Source organism: Prosopis cineraria, unplaced genomic scaffold (assembly GCF_029017545.1).
Source record: "Prosopis cineraria cultivar Desert tree isolate PC_DT_omini unplaced genomic scaffold, ASM2901754v1 PC5, whole genome shotgun sequence".
NCBI classification, from domain to species: domain Eukaryota; kingdom Viridiplantae; phylum Streptophyta; class Magnoliopsida; order Fabales; family Fabaceae; genus Prosopis; species Prosopis cineraria.
In genome coordinates, this window is record NW_026555336.1 from 41,130,339 (window position 1) to 41,153,686 (window position 23,348).

Genomic DNA, 23,348 nt, shown 5'->3' on the forward strand with positions numbered 1-23,348 from the left:
ACCTTAGATGATAACATTCAAGATCTGTTGCTAAGACTGACTAATGCCTACATAAATGTATACCAACAAGGGTCCAGTCGTGATATATGCATAATTTAATTAATTTGAGTCTGTCAGCTAGCCAGTGTTAGATTTATTTGCAAATTCGGGGCTGTAAGTTAAATATCTTAAATTTGTATTTAAAAAATTAGGCTAGACCAGGCCTAGAGAGAACAGAAAATCTGCGATAACTTGCACTGAACATTGCTTGGTGGATCACGTACTCCCTGAATTAGATCTCCACATTGGCCAGGTTGTGGTTGCATATATGGGAAGGCTGTGTTGTTATAGAATCTAATCTTTTAGCAAGATACTTTACTAATCTTCAAAAAGCACTCCAGCAGGTTGCCCTAACTAGAGTGCTTTAACATGCTTAAAAGTGTTCCTATAATCCTCATAGATTTACTTATAATGCTTATGAGAAAGCTTTAGAAGCACTCTCGTATATTTTGAAGTGCTACCTACATATGGGAGTACTTCAAACGAAAAATAAGTGTTTTAAAAAGCATTTTTTTATAGTAAGGCTAATGATTGAGATGATTCACTTGAAAATACTAGTGATTTCATATCTGAAGCTTCAATAAATTTTGATATAAAAGAAAAGCCTATTTTTTATAATAGTTTATTCAAATTATTTATGCCTCAAATGAGATGATTAGACCAATATTACAAAAACAAGATTTTCCATAACATATGCAAGTTTGCAGCATTTATATATATATCAAGCTAATAAAGTACTGTAAATACCCTCTAAAATTGGCTTTATGATAAGAACCAAAGATTTTGATTGTGTGAACTACACTATAGTCCGATATATGTTCAAATAAGCTTAAGAGTATAGATGGGTAACATACTTATTCTTCTTGCTTATGTCTAAATGAAACAAAAAGATATTTCTATAGGAAACAAATAGATTTAGAAGACTTATATTGCATGGTTTGTTATCCCAAAATGAGGGGAGATAATGAATAGCTAAAAATGAAAATTGAATGAATGCATTCTTATATATTATATAGTTTCTCTCTCTCTCTCTCTCTCTCTCTCTCTCGCACACACACACAAATGAACCATAAGTTCATAAAATATTGTATTCATGAAATATTAGAAAATGCTAGAAGTAAATATTGACACAATAAAAATTATTGAATTCATATTCTAGTTGACAATGTTCTAGGAGACAAAGAAAAAAAAATTGCATCATGCCTAAAGCGTGAAAGGCAAATTGGTTCCTAAGAAAACAAATCTTATATCAAGAGAAAAAGAGAAGCACATAATTAAGATGATCATATTAAAGAGGCTAGCATGTCAGAAGAGGCCAAGACATGATTGACTTTAAGTCAGTATGAGAAGAGGATCATGTACCTGATAACAATAAAGTGATCTTGAAAAGTCATGTTAATATGAGAAATGATGAAACTAAAAAGGCCCAGAAGAGGATCAGGTACTTGATAACAATAAAATGATATTGAAAAGATATTTCAATATGAGATATGATACAAGCGAAAAGAATAAAGTTGTCGATAACACTTTTAATGAGAATGAAATATTACAGTCAAATGAGGATCTTGATAGAAAGGTGATCGGATAAGAAAAATGACACAATACAAGTATAATTCCATTCACTTGTTCATAATATGAAAGCCATGAACTTATCATTCAAGTACCTAAAGTGCAATATTATACATGAGTATTCATGAAAAAGAGTAATATGAAATGTCACATGCAAAGCTTAACTTTCAATATAAAAATATCTTATAAAGATTCAAAATATGCATTAATATATTATTTTTGTGGTAGATGAAATTACTTTTGACATGTTATTAGTCTAGCAATATAGAAATATGATATGCGTCTAATAAATGCTGGCTTATTTATATAACTATATATATACAGTGATATTAATTACTTGAAAATCCTAGAAGGATATTCCAAAGAACAAGAGTTTATAAAGATTCTTGAGAAATTTTCTTTGTCATCATATTTATTCGTATGATTTTATACATATCAATTTAGCATTACTGAATATTCTAAAGAACTTAATTATGTGAACACTTGGTTGTTACAACAAGATGTTGGATGATTAGATATGGATCGAGATCATTCTTCTTCAAGAGAATAATGAAATATAGTCTTGAAGTATTGTATATGAATGTTTTCATATCACACTTATTTATAGTATTGCATTTATTTGCAATGAAATTATGCATTTGATATGATTGTACGAAAAATTATGTATGGTTACTTTAATAAACTTATTTAGGATCAAAGTTTGTTGATTATGTACATGTATTATATATGTCTAGTTTGAACTACACAAGTTGACCTCTAAGAGATTATTTATTTGTGAAAATGCACATATATTGTAACACACAAAATTTTTTTAAAATAATTTAACTCAACCATAGTTGGGTTATAGCCACCCAACACATTCTTATATCAATATTTTTAATATAAAAAATTTTATAATTGGCTTCAACTCACACACTATAACATTTCAGATAAATTTTTATCTCCCACATGCCATTAGGCTAAATCACATTTGTCCATCCTTATACTCCCAACAAGTAAACTAAATCACATTTGTTCATCCTTATACTCCCAACAAGTAAAATAAGCAATTTAGTTAATTTTCAACACAAGCCAGTTATTTGGCCTTATAATCATGCCATTTTAACCAATCCAAAGTAAACCAAATATTAAAATTATAGTCATCCAAATTGTACCAAAAATAGAAATAGTTTGAAAGGCATGATTATATTTATATATTCATATAATTGACAATAAATAAAAAGCCCTAATACTGACAATATAACACATTATAAATCATAAATTAAATACCCAAAAGAGACAGTGGATCTATACCACTAAGCCTCTGGGACTCCTCCACGTGTCACTCATGGCTCTTCTCTTGAAAATTGTTAACCATATAATGAGACTCAAAAGTCCCAGTAACCAAAGCCAATTTATGATAGTGTATACAAACAGTCAAGTGTGTGCTTACTAAGTGAGAATTAAAAATAATATAATTCCAACAAATATAAGAAATATTACAATACACACAAACAACCATCCTTATATCCCTCCATTAACCTCGAGCCGTAGCCCTCACTCGGTGTTAAATTACCCGGCCAAAGGTAGATTAGCCTGAGCCCTTACAAGCCACCTATTGAGCTCCAATAGGGGCGTACCACGTGCACATAAATACAACAATAATAGCAAGTCTCCCAACACCTCCCACAATAATTAAACAAATTCATAATAATATTGCACAATTATACAATATTATAAAATTCATAATTTTCTCAATAATCACCCAATTAACATGAAGTAACACTAATCACAAATTAAAAGCATGGTTACCTTGTGGCTTTTTTAATAAATTATTCCTTAAAATTTCTCTCTCACCACAATCTTCACCAGTAATACAATCTACAAATAACATATTATTTATAAATATTAGTTTTAATTTTTAAAACTAATAAAATAATTCTAATAATAGAATTAAAAATATAACATAATTCCTAATCTCAATCTTAATACAAATCTATAGTTAATACTATTAAGTAAAATTTTTAACTCCTCTTTTAATTATCAATAAACATTAATAATCTAAAAATCAACTTCTAAATTAATTTCTATTATCAAAATTTTTTTTATTTCATAAATTCGTACCTAAAATACCCAAAAATTAAAAATTGAATCTCTAACTTAGAATCATAATCCTATAACCATAATAATTCATTTCTCATCCCAAATAATCATCTAAACCTCAATAAATCAATATATATTTTCAGATCTAGTTTAGAATTTGATCTATAAGCTACAAATTTAAAGATCATCAATAAATTTATACTCTAGAACATTTATTATACTACTAACAACCTCAAAAATAATATTTATTTAAAATAAATTCATCCCTCTTCCAGATCTTAAATTTTCTACCACTACAAACTCAGAAACCAAAGAAGAAGGATGACTAAAAAAAATTTTTAGAACACTTACTTAGTCTTAAAAAGCTTAAAATCACACCCTAAATATCCTATTAAAAACTCTTACCTTAAAAATTTAGATATTTCGCACCGGCGACTCGCGTTCTCTCTGCCTCAGCGCGCACGAAGGAATGAATGAAGAAACGAAGGAACAAGTGAGTTTTTATAAAAATTCAGTGGGTCCCACATATTTTTTTATTATTTCTTCTTTTCTCTCTCTCTCTTTTTTATTATTATTATTATATACATAATGATTGTTGTGCGGTGGCCGAAAGCAATTTTGTTCTTCTTCTTCTTCCCCCCTTTTTTTAATACCTTTTCCCTTTTTTTATTGTAATAATAATTTAATAATATTTTTTTTATTTTTTTAATTATTTTTTTTTATTTTTTTTAATTTTTTTTAGAATTATATCCTAATTTAGATTTAATAATCATCTCTTACTAATTTTTTTACCTTTAAATATTATTTTTTTTAATTTTTATTAACCTAAATTAACTATTAAAATTTAAATTGGGATGTTATATATATCAAGATTGTTTTGCTACTCCCATAAAATATACAGCATGTGAAAAATATATTAACATCTAAAAGATATTTATAGAGGAAATATTTCAAAAGATTTCATGAAAGCGATGGTTATTGTATAGTCTATTTGCAAGAGACTACAGTTCGTAAAGGCAACAATGACACATAATATTCAAGAAATTGACATGCAAGTTTATGATACAACGACTCAAAGAAAAACTCAAGAACAATGAGTGATACCGTCATCAGGAGAGTAAAAATTATGCTGCATTCTTTTTTTTTAATCAAGGTTTTGTTTTATCAGGTTTTTCTAAAAAGGATTTTAATAAGGTAACTTCAATAAAGTTGAAGATGTTATATTTTTTTCCTTCACTGAGTTTTTATCCCAATGAGTTTTTTTTAAGTAAAGTTTTAATATACATAATATCTGGACATTCAAGAGGAAGCATTATGAATATTAGAGGATTTTATAGATGTCTATATCTTTCAATCACTCAAATATCTTCTGATTACTCTGATATCTTTTGGTTATTACTATTTTGTATATTTTATTTAATTGAGTTGGTTAAATTCGTGTCTATAAATAAAAGGTACTTTAGTTGTATTCAACACACTAAAATAAGAAAGTTCTCAATTTTCCTATTCTTTCATTATAGTTTTCTCTTTCCTCCCCCTCTTCTCAATCTTTATTGTCATGACAAAATTTTTTTAATTGGGACAATTCAAGGCAACATTCACAATTTTCAATTTATTTTTAGGATTTTATTATTTTAACTCATGATAAATTTTAAATCATGTGTGCACTGATACATTTTCACTAATTGATGACTTTTTTTAATATTTTTAAATGTGAACAAAGTACTAAAGTTCAGAATTATTGGCATTTTAAATTGGGCTAAAGTATAAATTGTTAGCGGTAGGCAAGAAACTAAAGCTTGAGTCATGCCAAAAGACACTGTCCTCAGGAACTATTTTAACACACTAGTATAGTAGACCAACAGCTCCTTAGGATTAAACAAGCTCTTCATACAAGTAAAGTAAGGCAACAGAATAGCAAGTACTAGTAGGAAAGTAACTTAGACAGATGAAGACAGCACATAAAAGGTAGAGGAGGAAAGAGGTGGCTTGAAAACTTAAGAGCCTGGCAAATTGGTTATGTCTGCATGCATGCCTATATATAGGCCGAAATCCTAGACGAACGTTGGAACATTAATTACCAGATTAATCCTCCATTAAACCTCAGTGACAAGTATATTATTTCTATTAAGCATTGAGCCGTTAGGGGAACAAAACGGTAATGAAATCTAATCAATAAAATCCATTTAAGAATTTCCTTAAAGCCTAGAAACGATTATGGTTCAAATTCAAACTTCAATCAGCCAAAAAAATAAGGTTTTCTGGTAAGCTAATTTAAGTAAATAATTTTTTTCACAACAATAATCCTGTAAAAGGAACCTAATGCTAGTTTAACTTGCGTGCAAGGGGTGAATCGACTATTTTCAACTGCAATTGCCTTGAGTTAGCTTGTTTTATACGCGCAAGCCTACTTCTCCTCCAAGCCCATTTTATTAGTCCATTTCATTCCTCAGTTTATATACACTAGGAGCTTTCTTCATGTAAACAATGTGAGACTTCTCCTTTTGACACAAACACAATAACTACAACATAAATTTGCCCTTGATGCTTTCTCAAATATACAATTGATATCTTAAAGTATTTGAAGGCGTAATGTTACCTCGACATTTTTCAAAATAGAATAATTTTGCCCTACTATTATAGAAGGCCACGTTGACTATTATCTTTACTCGTTTGACCATTATCCTTCAACCTGCACACCATATCACTTGCCACCTTAAGATGGGGTTATTTTACAAATGAAAATAAAAGCTGAAACATACTTTGTCTCGATTACATCATATTCATTCCCTCTTTGTAGCTTCAATCTTCATCTCCTTCGGCTCTTCCGTTGCTAAGCTTAAGGTGATCTTGTGGCATTAGTGTTGTTACTTGAAGGTATCGATGAAGTTAAAGGTCTAGGCAGCAGAGATGTAGAAGATGAAGCAAGTGAGGGAGAAGAGGGAGATAGGGATCTAGCAATGATAGCACTAGAGGAGAGAGGAAGTGAAAGCGGTTTAGAAGACAAGGTTGAGGAATATGAGGAGAATTTAGAAGAGCTTATGAAGCTCCTTCTTCTGGAGGTCAATGGCACGCTTCTTCTGTTGGAAATTGTGCCCTAGGGCCAATCATTGTACTATGCACATTGTTATTTAATGAATTTATCCTTTGATATCATATCAATTGCATGTTTAATATGATAACTGTATCTTTGGACAAACTATAGTGATTGTCTTAAATGTCCCTGGTCGGTCATCTATAAGGGATCATAGATGAAACAAGACTAGTATGACTTTGATTAATTATAGAGATACAAATCAAAGTCATAAACACTTGAAAGAGTACAAGGTGCTGGACCGACCTGTTATAAGAAAGTTGCATAGTACAAGTCATAAGCTTATCTCATATGTAATTATATCACTAAGCTCTTTGATCTGAGATCATCATGAATTCCTACATGATGACTATTGAACTTTGACCTAGTTAAAAGTCACACTTGATTGGGTGATCATAGAGGCTATGATTGAATTTAGTGATATTCATGTAGAGGAATATGAGTGATTAAGATGGAATTTATCCTTCACATTAAGTGAGAGATATTACTGGGCACCTCGATGAGTAAAACTAAGAAAATGTATGGCCATACTACAATAGAAGGAGTTTTTCTATTGCTATAATTAGTCCACTCAGAGATTGAGAAAGTAACGGTCAGATAAAGGAGAATAATAATTTTTGTCTCACACTTGACCAAAATATTGCGTGACTTAAGGGATGTGATACAGTTGCGTGATAGGTTACATCGGATCATCGATCCCCATGTAAATTAGGTAGTTGCAATGTCTTGCTAGAGGCCACTTGTAACTTATGGCCTAATAGTGTAATTAGCCTACTATCAATTTCATACAGGCCTACAGGGTCGCACACAAGAAGAGCCCAACTCAAGCTATAATGTCCAAGTTCATTGAATTTGAAATATATCTATATTCAATGAATGTAATATAGGGTGAATAAATTATATATATATATATAACTATTTATTTGATAAATATTTATATATATATTTATATGAAATACAAAATTCTTTAAATATAATTATATATATATATATATATATTTGTGTGTGTGTGTGTGTGTATACATATATTTTTGAAATAAATATGTATATATATATTCATGTATATATATAAAATATAATATGTATATGTGATATATATTATATTATATTATATTATATTATATTATATTATATTATGTTAGTTTTAAATTTAATTTTATATGATATATTAAATTTAATAACTAACATGATATGAGAGAATATCATGTCAGTTTTATAATTTAAATTTATAAGATAAATTTAAATTAGATATAATATCATGAATTAAATTTTCTGGGCTTTTAAGTGAAGATGAAAATCTTAATCTATATACTATATATAAATACGGACATCCTTTATGAAAATAGAGTTAGAAAAGTTTTGACACTAAAAATACTTTGAGAGTCACGAAACACCCTATAGAAAGGAAAACTAACGTTCAAAGAAGAATGAACGCTGGGAGTACTAGCATGTTGTTCGAGTTAGAGAGTTGTTCATGTGGATACTGGTAGAGGGAGCAGATCTACATTGTCAGCTCTTGAGATCCAAACTCTTGAATAGAACATTTGCCAAGTTTAAAGAATTAAAAAGTAATTCTTCTATCCACCTTGACTTAAACGAGTTTGTTCGATTCATATCGAAATAGAGACTTTAAAATTTTAATCTTCTGCTGCGCCTTATTGTCTAACATCTTCTACAAAGTCTTCTTGAAGTAAAGCTAGATTATGGTGTTAAGAGCTTGCAATGCCATCTCTTTCTAGTAATGGTGGTGGCCTTCATAATTCAACATGGATGAAGGAATGAAGGATTTGCAATCGCAAGCAAGCAGAAAAACATTAGGGATTTTTAGATATGTAGTTGTAAATGAACTAAAGAAAAATGGTATAATGGGACAAACTAAGTAAAGGTAGTGAATTAGACTAGGTCCGCATCTATAAAATTCACATAGGATTCCATGCCTTCACCTGCATAACAAGATAGGCTTAATAATTAATTCTGAGTATATATTTTGGTTAGATACAATTTTGATTACTAGCAAGAAAAGAAAGCTTACTCTTGCAACATCATTTTCTTTCACCTTGAAGCTTATAATCCCTATGAACAGAAAACTTGTTAATGTTAAAGTTGAAGCTAAATTGAGAGAGGAAGAGAGGAGAGAGAAGATAGTTTCAAAAGAGATGCTTATAGGTGATGTGGTGTGTAATATTCTTACTCCACTAAACATACTTAACAAATAAAGCTCATGGTAATCGAGGGATTAGCTCCAAAGGGTGATTACCAAGTTTTAATTTAAAAGTAAGGGATCTCAAGTTTTCTAAATAGAAATAACTTAACATCGATAAAAATCTTCCATATCAAAGTAGAAATAAGTTTTGGAAGTATAAGATACTTCAGAGGAGTGAAAGAAGTAAAAACAATTGAAAATAAATTATGCCCTAAAATACAGAGCCCTGCACCGCGACATACACACTCTGCACCGCGGCTTGTTGCTTTCTGTGCCACATGTTGTAACTCAGGCGCCATGCACTACGGCATGTTGCATGAATTTTTCACTAGCTCTGCTATCAAAATGACAGCAGAATCGGGAAACTTCCGACTCGCCCTGATTCTCCGTCTGATGTCTGAATGATGTGATCTAGGTGTCTACGGAAAACTCTTTTCCTATACTAACTAATGGCATGGGTTTTACTTCTAAAACAAGTCACACTAGGAAGTTAGATGCCTAAACATATTTTAACTACTTTTTAACACTTTTACACAAAATGGGTGTCCTAAACCCTCAACAAATGCCAAAAGTTTTTCCCAACACCTGGACCATGTCCAATGAACTTAGGACTACTAGTATAACACGTCATAAGCGTCGAAACAACATTATAATTAAAATTCACTCCTTAACCCCAATTTACCAAAAATAAAAAGGGAGGTAAATTGGCATTGCATTTAACTCAGATCATTCAAAACATGCTCAAATCTTCATTTCTACACTTACACTAGTATGTTGGCCTTATAAACATATATATGATAATAAACACAAAGGCTAAGGGCTTAAAATAGAATTCTAACATTTTTAACCACCAAAATAATACAAGTGAGGTAATATGCATCCTAGAATTGACAAGCTACATGCTATTACACAATTAAAGCTAAATTAGAGGCATTCAGTAGGAATATGCTAATTCCCTACCTCTTTAGTCTTTTCCCTCTCAACACCAGAGTTAGAGCCTGAAAAATATTAAATAAGAAAGGTGAGTTTAGCTATTCAGTAACCAAGATTAAACCTATCCTATACAGTTATATATCAATTATAAAACAATTACATGCACAAGGAGATCAAAGTTATAAAATAATTCCCCATATATTACATTTTATCATTTATTACTCTATAACTTCTTTACTCACATAACTAGGTGTATTGTCACCATATTCTCATATATGTGACAAAACTCATACTCTTGCGACTTGCCACCACTTAGCACGTATGACACATCATATATTTACTTAGGTAATGATCTACCAACCTTATATCCTCTTTATTTTCTCAGACTGAAACTGTGGGCTATACTACTGATTAGGGCTCCGTGTGTGACTGGACTACCCAAGCTCACCAATCGTGAGGTGTGACAGAGTAGAAGATCACAGGACTCACTCTTGGACCACGACTTCCCCCATTCTCGAATCCCTGGGGTGTCTCATACCTTAGGCTATTCTCCTCATTGAATCGATGGAGATAGCTAGGTTTTAGTTCCTCGACGGACTATGAAACAGTCCCTCGACAAACAGTAGGACAAGGCTATAGCCCCCGTGTACCGGGGGGTAGCCTAATTACCATATAAATTTTCTCTACTCCTAAATCCTTAGGTGAACTCCCGCTACTGATCATACCATAATCATTACTTACTTGAGTTTACTTTCTCGCTTTCATTTACTCACTCTTACAATAATCACATTGGGCTCATGACCTTGCACTACCCAAGTGTGCATTCTCATCATTTTCTAAAAATTCATTTCTCATTAACACAAAACTATTTCTACACATCATCACGTTCGTTTCCTAAAAATATAGGCATATTCATGATACAATCCTCTTAACTTTGTACTTGTATTTTCAAGCCCAAAAATAACTTTTTCATGCACTCAAAGAAGCAAATATATAGTTCTTACTTAGACAATCAATTCCATGCATGTAAGCATTTACAATTCCACATTCACAACTAATTAACAATCAATTAATATATAACTATCCAAAGTAGATTTTTCTCCCGGTTACCTCAAACCTTTGAGAGGTCAAAGGTTTAGCCCTCAATCAATTAGCTTCCAAGCTTGAATTTCTACTCCAATAGGTGACCAAGAGCCAAAGCTACGATCAATCAATTTGAATTACATCAATATAACAAACTTAAACGTTTGAACCCTCAATCTCTACTTCTAAATTGCCCAACCTTCACTTTACAAGAGGCGGAGCCTAACCATTAAGTTTAATAATTACTTTTAGCTCCTAATAGCATTAATGAGCCATTGAATTCCCATTAATGGCATCACAACTTCCAATCACCTATAATAAATGGGATTTTCGGACATTCATGATGCCCAACAACCTAAAACACCAAAACTCATTATACCTAGGTTTAAATACTCTAATCTACCCCCATTAATTCCATTTGAGTCAACAAATTCAGATCCATAACTTATATGGACTGAAATCTCACTTTCACTATCAAACCCTAACCATAAACTCATAAATGTGGAAGAAAAGGGGAGATTAATGAGTATGATACTTACCTTGAGTGTTTGTAGCCTTTAAAATACTCTGAAATTGATCCCCAAGTAAACCCTAGCAGAGCTGTGACGCGCCTCTTCTTTCTCTCTCTTCTCTTCTTTCTTTTTATGTCTCATTTTGCGTCTGATAAAGTGCAAAAAATGGCCATGCGCTGCGGCACATGGCACAGAGAGGTCCTCCTTCACTCAGAGATGGCTGTGCGTCACGGCGGATGATCTACACGCCGCGGCATGTGACACAGCAACTTTAACTCTTCTTTTTCTTCTCCTTTCGATGCCTGGGTGGTCCACCTCAATACCGAATCTATAACTAGAGCTGAAATCACATCAAACATGATTATTAGACCTCTCTGGTCACACTCCACTTCAACTTAATTAATTATCCTAATGAAGTTTAATTAATTAGAGAATTAAAATTCAAAATGTTACATGGTGTGTAGATTTGCAACAAGGAGATAAAGTTGATCAGAGGAAGGAAGGAGGGAGTATACGAGTCTTAGTTTTTTTTTTCTTTTTAAATAATCCCATCTTACGTGATAAGTAATGTGGTTTGGAGGTTGAAAAATAATGGTCAAACATATAAATATAACAGTCAACATGGGCTGGGCCTTTTATAACCACAAGGCAAAATTATTCCATTTTAGAAAAAGCTAGGGTGATATTATATTTTTAAATACTTCATGATATCAATTACACTTTTAAAAACATTACACTTTTAAATACTTTAACCTTTTTAAATTTTAAGATTTTAAATTATCATTATTATCTTCATTCAGTTAAAAAAATAGAATAAATTGGCTCACTTGTTCAAAAAATTTTAAAAAATTTGAGAATATGATTGCGTTAATATATAAGTAATTTATTATTATTTTTTTTGACCAATAAGTAATTTATTATTGAAATAAATAAAAAAAAAAAGAAAATTTGGCTACGTCGACCGTACTGTGCGGAAGAAGTGTTGCCGGGGAGAGCTGGAAAGGAACAGAACAATACCAACTGATTCATGCTTTAACCTTGGACAAGAATGGGAACCGAAATTCTCATGATCTAGACCACCAGAATTCCCAACCTCCGCTGTCGCAGGGAAGGGTTTATAAATTTGCCGGACCTTATGGAGTCTCCGGCGCGGGAATCAATCTTTCTCGAAGACTTTGGCCAGACGGTTGACCTGACCCGTCGTATCCGAGAGGTTCTTCTGAATTATCCGGAGGGAACCACAGTGTTGAAGGAACTGATACAGAACGCGGACGACGCTGGTGCCACCAGGGTTAGCCTGTGTCTGGACCGCAGGTCCCATGGCTGCCAGTCTCTATTATCGGATTCATTATCACAGTGGCAAGGCCCGGCACTTTTGGCCTATAACAATTCAGTTTTCACGGAGGAGGATTTTAGTAGTATCTCCAGGATTGGAGGGAGTAGTAAGCATGGACAGGCGTGGAAGACCGGTCGGTTTGGGTAATTCCCTTCTCTGATCCCGAGTTCATAGGATAAGCAGATAAGTAGTTGTCGGTGACTGTGTAGCTTTAAACAATTTGTGTTGTAATGACCAAGACTTTACTGCTGGAGAATGAAATCTACGATTGTACAGCTCTCGTCGTCGATGGAAGAAAATGGAGATGATAGATATTAAAATTACAATTATTTGTTTTCCTAGGACAGTGGGGTGATACCGTAGTTAGTATGTTCTCATTTTGTATTATCGTAACTCTGTTCGCTCCAACATTTGCTATTCATCTACAAGTTAGCGGTGCAGATTGCGGCTGGGCTTCCCAACCAAAGTTTTTGGGAATACCTTGGTGGTTTTCTACTCATTTTTATACGTTGCCATAGTAATTTTTATAAAACTTCGTTTAAGATAGTGTTAATGGTAGTATTGCTGACAGTTCATATCTTTTTCAGTTCTTTTACCTTTAACATAGTATGTCTTGAGTCTTTTGTAAAAGTTTTGGTTTTGGTATTTCTCTAACCCTTTGTGTTATTTTTCTTCTCTTCGTGTTTTTAGGGTAGGCTTCAACTCAGTGTACCATTTGACAGATCTTCCCTCTTTTGTAAGTGGCAAGTATGTGGTATTATTTGATCCTCAGGGTGTATATCTTCCACGAGTTTCTGCAGCAAATCCTGGGAAGCGGATTGACTTCACCAGTTCATCTGCTCTCTCTTTCTACAAGGACCAGTTTTTTCCGTATTGTGCTTTTGGCTGTGACATGGGAAATCCTTTTGCTGGAACTTTATTCCGATTTCCCTTGAGGAATATGGATCAGGCTGCTGGAAGTAAGCTCTCAAGGCAAGCATATTCACCAGATGACATTTCCTCCATGTTTCATCAGCTATTTGAAGAAGGAGTTTTGACACTTCTGTTTCTTAAGAGTGTACTTTGCATTGAAATGTATGAGTGGAATTCTGGAGAAAATGAGCCAAAGAGACTTTATTCATGCTCTGTTTGTCCAGCAACGGATGACACAGTTTGGCACCGGCAGGCACTACTTAGATTGTCAAAATGTGTAAATACTGCTAGCGAAGTGGATGCATTCTCATTGGGCTTCTTAAGCGAGGCAGTATGTGGAATTGAAACTGAGAGAAGAACAGAGAAATTTTATGTGGTGCAAACTATGGCCTCAGCTTCTAGCAGGATTAGGTCTTTTGCTGCTACTGCATCCAAAGAATATGACATTCACTTGCTGCCATGGGCATCAGTTGCGGCATGCATATCTGATGACTCACTTTCTCTGAATGTAATTCTCAATATCTTCTATCGTGCTCCTCTCATACGCATTCCCATAAGATTTAAGTTGTTACTTTATTTCTGTATTTTGCTTCTTTTTTGCTACCTCTAGATTAAGCATAGGTAGGTTTGAAGACCATTTTAAAATTAATGTCCCATTTTCTTGCATAGTTTGTTCATCCAGCAGGGCAATCAATGCAATCCCAACTTTTTATTTGATGTCCCTTTTGAGATTATTATTATTAAAATATTCATGAGTATGTACTTAACGTCCTAAGCTTTTGGGTTTAAGCGTTCCTTGACATTTTATCTAAGGCTCAAATGTCGATTGGTTGATCCTTGCTGCTTGCACTCTTCTGATTAAAATTTAGTTTAAACTCAAGGTATGATGGGCTTGTGCTTTCTTCATGTTTCAAGCCTAAGGGGCTTTCATGGGAGAGGTCATGTCAAAGATTATAAATTTATATTTATAGTAGAAATATTCATAGGCCTTCAATTAAAAATTCTAGTTTATAGGTTGAAGACTTGAAGTTGTCCTTGACATTGTCCTTGGCATGTTGACCTTGACCATTTAAATCTTAAGACTTCGTCTTGATATTAGACAAGTTCAGATCCTTGGAGTAATTCTAATCTTGAACTTCATCAATAAATTAACAGATTACTAGTGAAGGCCTTAAATAAAAGTAAACTAAATTTGCTGCAGAGATTGAGCTGCTATAGCATGAATAGTATTCTAATGCTTTATGTAAGTTGCATAACAGAACTAAACAAATAAATGGATTCTCAAGGTGGAGCCCGGGTCCTCGCCAGGTCATAGCTCTTCTCTTGCATATGACTTAACAAATAAAAAAAAGCAAAAAGCTGTTGGCTCCTTTGTTAAAGGATAAATTTAAGTGTAAATGGTGATTTTTCAGTTGTTATTTTGCAAGTTATATTGCACTATATCTCATTGGCTCATGTTGCTTGTATAATTTTTCAGAGTGATATTCCTAGGAATGGTCAGGCTTTCTGTTTTCTTCCATTGCCTGTTCGAACTGGACTAAATGTGCAAGTCAATGGATTCTTTGAGGTCTCATCCAATCGTCGTGGAATCTGGTATGGGGCTGACATGGACAGAAGTGGAAAAGTTCGTTCTATTTGGAATAGGCTTCTTTTGGAAGATGTCGTTGCTCCTTCTTTTATGCATATGCTTCTCGGTGTGAAAGATCTGATAGGGCCAACAAACTCTTACTATTCTTTGTGGCCCATTGGTTCTTATGAAGAGCCATGGAACATTTTGGTGCAACAAATATACAGAAATATAAGTAACGCTCCAGTTCTATATTCTCATCTTGAAGGAGGAAAATGGGTATCACCAGGCAAAGCCTTTCTACATGATCAGGAATTTGTCAAAACCAAGGACCTTGGTTTGGCTTTGATCCAACTGGGAATGCCAGTCGTTCATTTGCCTAATCCTTTGTTTGAAATGCTTTTAAAATATGATTCCAGCAAGGTGGTTACTCCAGATACAGTACGCCAGTTTATTAGAGAATGCAACACTACTGTAAATTTGGGCAAATCATTCAAACTTGTGTTGTTGGAATATTGCTTGGAGGATTTGGTTGATGATGATGTTGGTATGGAGGCATACAATTTGCCTTTACTTCCTTTGGCAAATGGTGAATTTGGCTTATTTTTGGAAGCTTCAAAAGGAATTTCTTATTTCATTTGTGATGAAGTAGAATACATGCTGCTGCAGCCAGTTTCTGATCGAGTAATTGATCAAAGCATTCCTTCCAATTTATTGAGCAGACTTTCTGCTATTGCAAAGTCTTCTAAGACCAACCTTACAGTTTTCAACATTCACCATTTCATTGAATTATTTCCTGCATTTATGCCATATGACTGGAAATTTAAAAATAAAGTGCACTGGGACCCAGAATCCTCTCAAAAGCCAACATCATCATGGTTTATGCTATTCTGGCATTATCTAAGAAACCAGGCTGGAACTCTGTCACTATTTAGTGATTGGCCCATTTTGCCTTCTACATCTGGAAATTTATTAAGACCTTCCAGACAATTGAATCTGATCAAAGGAAACAATCTCTCTAATTCACTAAAGGATATTCTTGTGAAAATTGGATGCGATATATTGAGCCCCAGCTATGTGGTTGAACATCCAGATTTATGTAATTATGCATATGATGGTAATGCAGCAGGTGTTTTGGAATCAATTTTTGATACATTTTCCAGTGCTGGCACTATGCAAACTTTTCTTGACAGTCTAACAGCTGAGGAGCGAAATGTGCTCCGTGAGTTTTTTCTTGATCCTAAATGGTATGTTGGGCGCTCTATGGATGAACCTATCTTAAGTTATTGCAGGAAATTACCTATATATCAAGTCTATGGTGGGGAGTCAACTCAAGGTTTCCAATTCTCTAACTTAGAAAATCCTCGAAAGTACTTGCCACCTTTGGATGTTCCTGAGTTTATTTTTGGCATGGAGTTCATTGTTAGATCCTCAACTATTGAAGAGGACATTCTGTCAAGATATTATGGAGTTGAGAGAATGGGGAAAGCACAGTTCTACAAGCTATACATTTTTAACAGAGTTGGGGAGCTGCGGTCTGAGTTTCGTGACAGCATCATGTTATCTGTTTTACAAAATTTGCCACTTTTGTCTCTTGAAGACATAACTGTTAGGGACTTATTGAGAAATCTGGAATTTATTCCTACCCTTAACAGTGCTCTTAAATGCCCTTCTGTTTTATATGATCCCAGTAACGAAGAATTATTTGCATTATTAGAAAATTCAGATTGTTTCCCTTCAGGTCCTTTCCAAGAATCTCAGATTCTTGAAATTCTACGTGGTCTTGGTCTCAGAACTTCTGTGTCTCCAGATACAGTCATAGAAAGTGCCCGACATATAGAGCACCTAATGCGTGAGGATCAACAAATGGCATATTCAAGAGGCAAAGTGCTTCTCTCTTACTTAGAAGTTAATGCGCTGAAGTGGCTTCCTGATCAAGTTGTTGATAATAAACGAACAGTTAACCGAATATTATCTCAAGCAGCAACTGCACTTAGGGCTCGCAACACAAAATCTGACCTTGAAAAATTTTGGAATGACCTTCGACTGATTTCTTGGTGCCCAGTTTTAATTTCTGCTCCATTTCAGTCATTGCCATGGCCAGCTGTGTCATCAATGGTTGCTCCTCCAAAGCTGGTAAGACCACAAACAGATTTATGGTTAGTCTCAGCTAGCATGCGGATATTGGATGGAGAATGCTCTTCCACAGCTTTGTCATATGGCCTGGCCTGGATGTCTCCCCCGGGGGGCGGTGTAATTGCTGCTCAATTACTTGAGCTTGGGAAAAATAATGAGATCGTGACTGATCAGGTTCTTCGGCAGGAATTAGCCCTTGTGATGCCAAGGATATACTCGATACTGACAGGCTTGATTGGTTCAGATGAGATTGAAATTGTTAAAGCTGTTCTTGAAGGTTGTCGGTGGATTTGGGTGGGGGATGGATTTGCAACCTCTGATGAGGTTGTCCTTGATGGTCCGCTTCATTTGGCTCCTTATATACGTGCCATTCCAGTTGATTTGGCAGTTTTCAAAGAAATGTTTCTAGAGTTTGGTATTCGTGAATTCTTGAAACCTACTGATTATGCTGATATTCTTTGTAGAATGGCAGCTCAAAAAGGTTCCTCTGCTCTTGATGCACAGGAAATTAGGGCTGTCATGCTAATAGTGCATCATATGGCTGAAATTAACCTCTATGAACCAAAAGTTCAGATCTATCTGCCTGATGTCTCTGGTAGGCTATTTCTTGCTGGAGACTTGGTTTATAATGATGCCCCCTGGTTACTTGGCCCTGAAGATCCTGATGGCTCATTCGGTACTGCATCAACTGCAGCTTGGAATGCTAAGAAAACAGTTCAAAAATTTGTGCATGGTAACATTTCCAATGATGTAGCCGAAAGGCTTGGTGTCTGTTCTCTTCGTAGGACCTTGCTGGCTGAGAGTGCAGATTCAGTGAATTTAGGTCTGTCTGGTGCCATTGAGGCTTTTGGACAGCATGAAGCTTTGACAACAAGGCTGAAGCATATACTTGAAATGTATGCTGATGGACCTGGTACTCTATTTGAGCTAGTGCAAAATGCAGAAGATGCAGGTGCTTCAGAGGTAATACTTCTATTGGATAAATCTCAATATGGGACTTCCTCTGTTCTTTCTCCTGAAATGGCTGATTGGCAAGGTCCTGCTTTATACTGTTTCAATGATTCAATTTTCAGTCCTCAAGATCTTTATGCAATTTCACGTATTGGTCAAGAAAGTAAGCTTGAGAAGCCTTTTGCTATTGGAAGATTTGGGCTAGGATTTAACTGCGTCTATCACTTCACAGATGTTCCCATGTTTGTTTCGGGAGAAAATGTTGTAATGTTTGATCCTCATGCAAATAATTTGCCCGGGATATCTCCTTCCCACCCTGGCTTGCGAATTAAGTATGTGGGAAGACAGATTTTGGAGCAATTCCCTGATCAATTCTCTTCATTACTTCATTTTGGGTGTGACTTGCAGTGCCCTTTTCCTGGTACACTTTTCCGGTTCCCTCTTAGAACTGCAAGGGTTGCCTCCCGGAGCCAAATCAAGAAAGAAGTATATGCACCTGAAGATGTTGTATCTCTTTTTGCTGCTTTTTCAGAGGTTGTTTCTGAAACACTCCTATTCTTGCACAATGTGAAAAGCATCTCTATTTTTGTGAAAGAAGGAATAGGGCATGAAATGCACCTTCTACATCATGTACGCAGAACTTGTATTGGTGAGCCTGATATTGGATCTACTGCACCCCAAGAAATGTTCAATTTATTTAATACAAATCAACAACCAGGAATGAATAGAGATAAATTTCTAAAGAAACTAAACAAATCTATTGACAGGGATTTGCCTTATAAGTGTCAGAAGATTTTGATAGAGGAGAAAAGCCCTACTGGAAGTAATTTACACTGTTGGATAACCACTGAATGTATAGGTGGTGGGAGTTCTCAGAAAAGCAGATCTACAGATTCCAATAATAATTCACAGTATTTTATTCCATGGGCATGTGTTGCTGCATATTTGAATTCTGTTAAGCTTGATGGAAATTCAAGTCACACTTTGGAGGTGCAGGATGATCAGCTAGTCTCTCCTGATTTATTTCAAGTTGTCAGTTCTCCTACCCATGCAAAGGAGGTTTCTGAAGGACATGCATTCTGCTTCTTACCCTTACCAATTAGCACTGGGCTTCCTGTACACGTAAATGCCTACTTTGAATTATCATCAAATCGTAGGGACATCTGGTTTGGATCAGATATGGCAGGGGGTGGAAGAAAACGTTCAGAGTGGAACATTTACCTCCTTGAGAATGTTGTTGCACCTGCATATGGTCGATTGCTTGAGAAAGTAGCATTGGAGATTGGTCCATGTGATTTGTTCTTCTCATTTTGGCCAAAAATAGTAGGATTAGAGCCTTGGGCATCAGTAGTACGGAGACTTTACCAGTTTGTTGCAGAATCTGGTATCCGAGTGCTATATACAGAAGCTAGAGGAGGTCAGTGGATTTCAACCAAGTATGCGATATTTCCTGATTTTACCTTCCATAGGATAATTGAGCTCATAAAAGCATTATCAGGTGCTTGTCTACCTGTGGTCACAGTTCCACAGTCACTTGTGGAAAGGTTTATAGAAATATGTCCGTCATTGCATTTTTTGTCGCCTAAGTTCTTGAGGACATTGTTAATCAGAAGGAAACGGGAATTCAAGGACAAGAATGCAATGATCTTGACTCTTGAATATTGCTTACTTGATTTGCAAATGTCTATGCAATTTGGTACTCTTTTTGGTCTGCCCTTGCTACCACTTGCAGATGGTTCCTTTACAACAATTGATAAGAAGGGGGTTGGAGAAAGAGTGTACATTGCACGGGGTGATGAATATGGACTTCTCAAGGATTTTGTTCCCCAACAACTTGTCAGCTTTGGAATTCCTGAAGAAGTTCACAAAAAACTTTGTTACGTTGCCCAAAGTGATAGCACAAACATTTCCTTTTTATCATGCCAATTACTCGAGAAGCTTATGGTGAAATTACTCCCCATACAGTGGCAGCATGTGAGACAAGTTAGTTGGACTCCTGGTGTTCATGGTCACCCAAGTTTAGAATGGTTGCAACTACTGTGGAGCTATCTGAAATCATATTGTGATGACCTCTCTGTGTTTTGTAAGTGGCCTATATTACCTGTTGGAAACAACTGTCTGATGCAGTTAACTGCAAGCTTAAATGTGATAAAAAATGAAGGATGGAGTGAGAAGATGTCTTCTTTGTTGTTGAAGGTTGGTTGCTTATTCTTGAGACATGACTTGCAATTAGATCACCCACAGCTGGAATACTTTGTTCAGTCACCAACAGCAAGAGGTGTACTAAATGTGTTTTTGGCAATTGCTAGGGAGCCTCATAAAATAGAGGGGATCTTTGCAAATGCATCCGAAGGTGAGCTTCATGAACTTCGGAGTTTTGTTCTCCAGTCTAAATGGTTCTCAGAGGAGCAAATGGATGATACACATATTGAAATCATCAAGCACCTGCCAGTATTTGAGTCATACAAGAGCAGAAAACTAGTAAATTTGAGTAATCCTATGAAATGGCTTGGCCCTAGTGGTGTCCGTGAAGATTTTTTGAATGATAGCTTCATAAGAATTGAATCTGAAATGGAAAGAGTCATCATGGGAAAATTTTTGGAGATAAAAGAGCCAACCAAGGCGGAATTCTACAAATATCACATTTTCAACCACATGTCAGAGTTTATTTTGACGGAAGAAGCTGTATCGACCATTCTACATGATGTGCAGAGTTTGCTTCAAGCGGATATCTCAATGAAGTCTGTACTTTCATCTTCATCATTTGTTCTGGCAGCCAATGGATCTTGGCAGCAGCCATCTAGGTATAGTATTATATTTTTTGGGTTGTAAAGTTGGGTCTTGTATGAAATTATGCAGCCCATCATTGAGTCTTTTGAGTTTTGATAACACATTTTGTCTGCTCTCCATTATTTTTCAGTAGATCCTGCAGAAGTAATTATTTTTATTACAGTTTTGTTTTGTGGACAAACCTTTATTTATACCTCTATGGAGCTTTCTTACTGATTTGCATCAGTGCATGCTTATGTGTCAACTGTCATGTATTATTGACAATCTCTCCCATCTGTGTTACGATCATTTACAATTTTGTTATTCTTAAAAATGATGTACTTGTTTATAAAAAAGTATTGGTCTTATTACTTACTAGAATATTATGGCAGGCTTTATGATCCTCGGGTTCCATTGCTTCAAAAGATGCTGCATGGAAATGCATTCTTTCCTTCTGAAAAATTCTTAGATCCTGCAGTTCTGGATATTTTAGTGAGCCTTGGACTGAGGAGAACTCTGGGGTTTACTGGTTTGCTTGATTGTGCTAGATCAGTTTCTCTGTTGCATGATTTTGGGGATGCTGAGGCATTCCAGCGTGGAAGAGAGTTATTGATTTTTTTAGATTCAATATCATGGAAGCTTTCAAGTAAAGGTGAAAATATTGGTCATCGAAAAAGTGACATATCTTTAAAAAGTGGCGTGATGGATGGCCCTGTTGTGTATGATAGCTTTCACAAAACAGATGAGAACTTCCAAACAGATGATAATGATATTGATTCATTTGTAAGCAGCTTGATTGATGATATTTCAGAAGAAGAGTTCTGGTCTGAAATGAAGGTAATATCTTGGTGTCCAATAATATCTGATTCACCTGTTTTGGGACTTCCATGGTTAAGTTCCAGTAATAAAGTGGCATCCCCCTCAATTGTTAGACCTAAATCACGGATGTGGATGGTATCATCCTCAATGCATATATTAGATGGTGAATGCCACTTGCCATATCTGCAAACAAAACTTGGGTGGATGGATTGCCCAAAAGTTGGTGTTCTGTCAAGGCAGTTAATTGAACTATCTAAGTCCTACAGGCAGCTTAAGATTGATTCGTTACTGGAACCTGATTTTAATGTACAGTTGCAAAAGGAAATACCATTCCTTTATACAAGGTTGCAAGAATATACAAATACTGATGACTTTTTTGAACTGAAAGCAGAATTAGATGGTGTTTCGTGGGTCTGGATTGGAGATGATTTTGTGTCACCGAATGCACTTGCATTTGATTCGCCTGTAAAATTCACTCCATATTTATATGTTGTTCCATCTGAACTATCAGAGTATAAAGATTTGCTGATAAAGTTGGGTGTCAGACTGAGTTTTGGTATTGGAGACTATCTTCATGTATTACAACGGCTGCAGAATGATGTACAAGGGGTTCCTCTTACATTAGATCAGTTAAATTTTGTCCATCGTGTCCTTGAAGCCATAGTAGAATGTTACTCGGAGAGGTCACTTATTGAGCCATTTGACAATCCATTGTTGATTCCAGATGCTCATGGAGTTCTGGTGCCTGCAGGGGATCTTGCTTATAATGATGCACCTTGGCTGGAAAATAATTCTCTCATTGGAAAGCATTTTATACATCCCAGTATCAGCAATGATTTGGCTAGCAGGCTTGGCATACAGTCTATTCGATGCCTTTCTTTAATCAGTGAAGATATGACTAAAGACATGCCATGCATGGGCTATGATAAAGTAAATGAGCTTTTGGCCCTGTATGGAAATGAGGAGTTTTTGTTATTTGACCTTCTTGAGTTGGCAGATTGTTGCAAAGCCAAGAAATTGCATCTGATTTATGATAAGAGGGAACATCCCCGGCAGTCTTTGCTGCAGCACAACTTAGGTAATTTGCATTATTGATGTTTATTGTATCCTCATTGGTCTCAATACGCAGACAGCTCAAGTTTTCTTGTATGAATCTTTCTACTATTTCCAATATAATAATCGATGAATATACACCTCCCATCAATTACTGTAGATTTTGTCAAATAGCATGTTTATGGTAGTAATGCGTACATGATTGGTTTTTGGGATCTTTAGGCCTTAGGGGTTGGCAATACTATTGCACACTTTTTTTTGGGTAAGTAAAACAGAATTGGAGTTTCATA

At 34.9% G+C, this 23,348-nt stretch overlaps 1 protein-coding gene across 2 annotated transcripts in view; it reads left to right on the forward strand.

Annotated features, from left to right (window-relative positions):
* The first annotated feature begins 12,495 nt into the window (after positions 1-12,495).
* The window catches only part of LOC129310603 (uncharacterized), a 29,416-nt gene continuing 18,563 nt past the window's right edge, over positions 12,496-23,348 (forward strand). For both annotated transcript variants that reach the window (XM_054952494.1, XM_054952495.1), the window contains exons 1-4: positions 12,496-12,994; positions 13,542-14,271; positions 15,241-21,221; positions 21,579-23,083. In XM_054952494.1, coding sequence (XP_054808469.1) covers positions 12,651-12,994; positions 13,542-14,271; positions 15,241-21,221; positions 21,579-23,083 — 8,560 coding nt within the window. In that variant the 5' untranslated portion in view covers positions 12,496-12,650. The remainder of the gene's footprint in view (positions 12,995-13,541; positions 14,272-15,240; positions 21,222-21,578; positions 23,084-23,348) is intronic.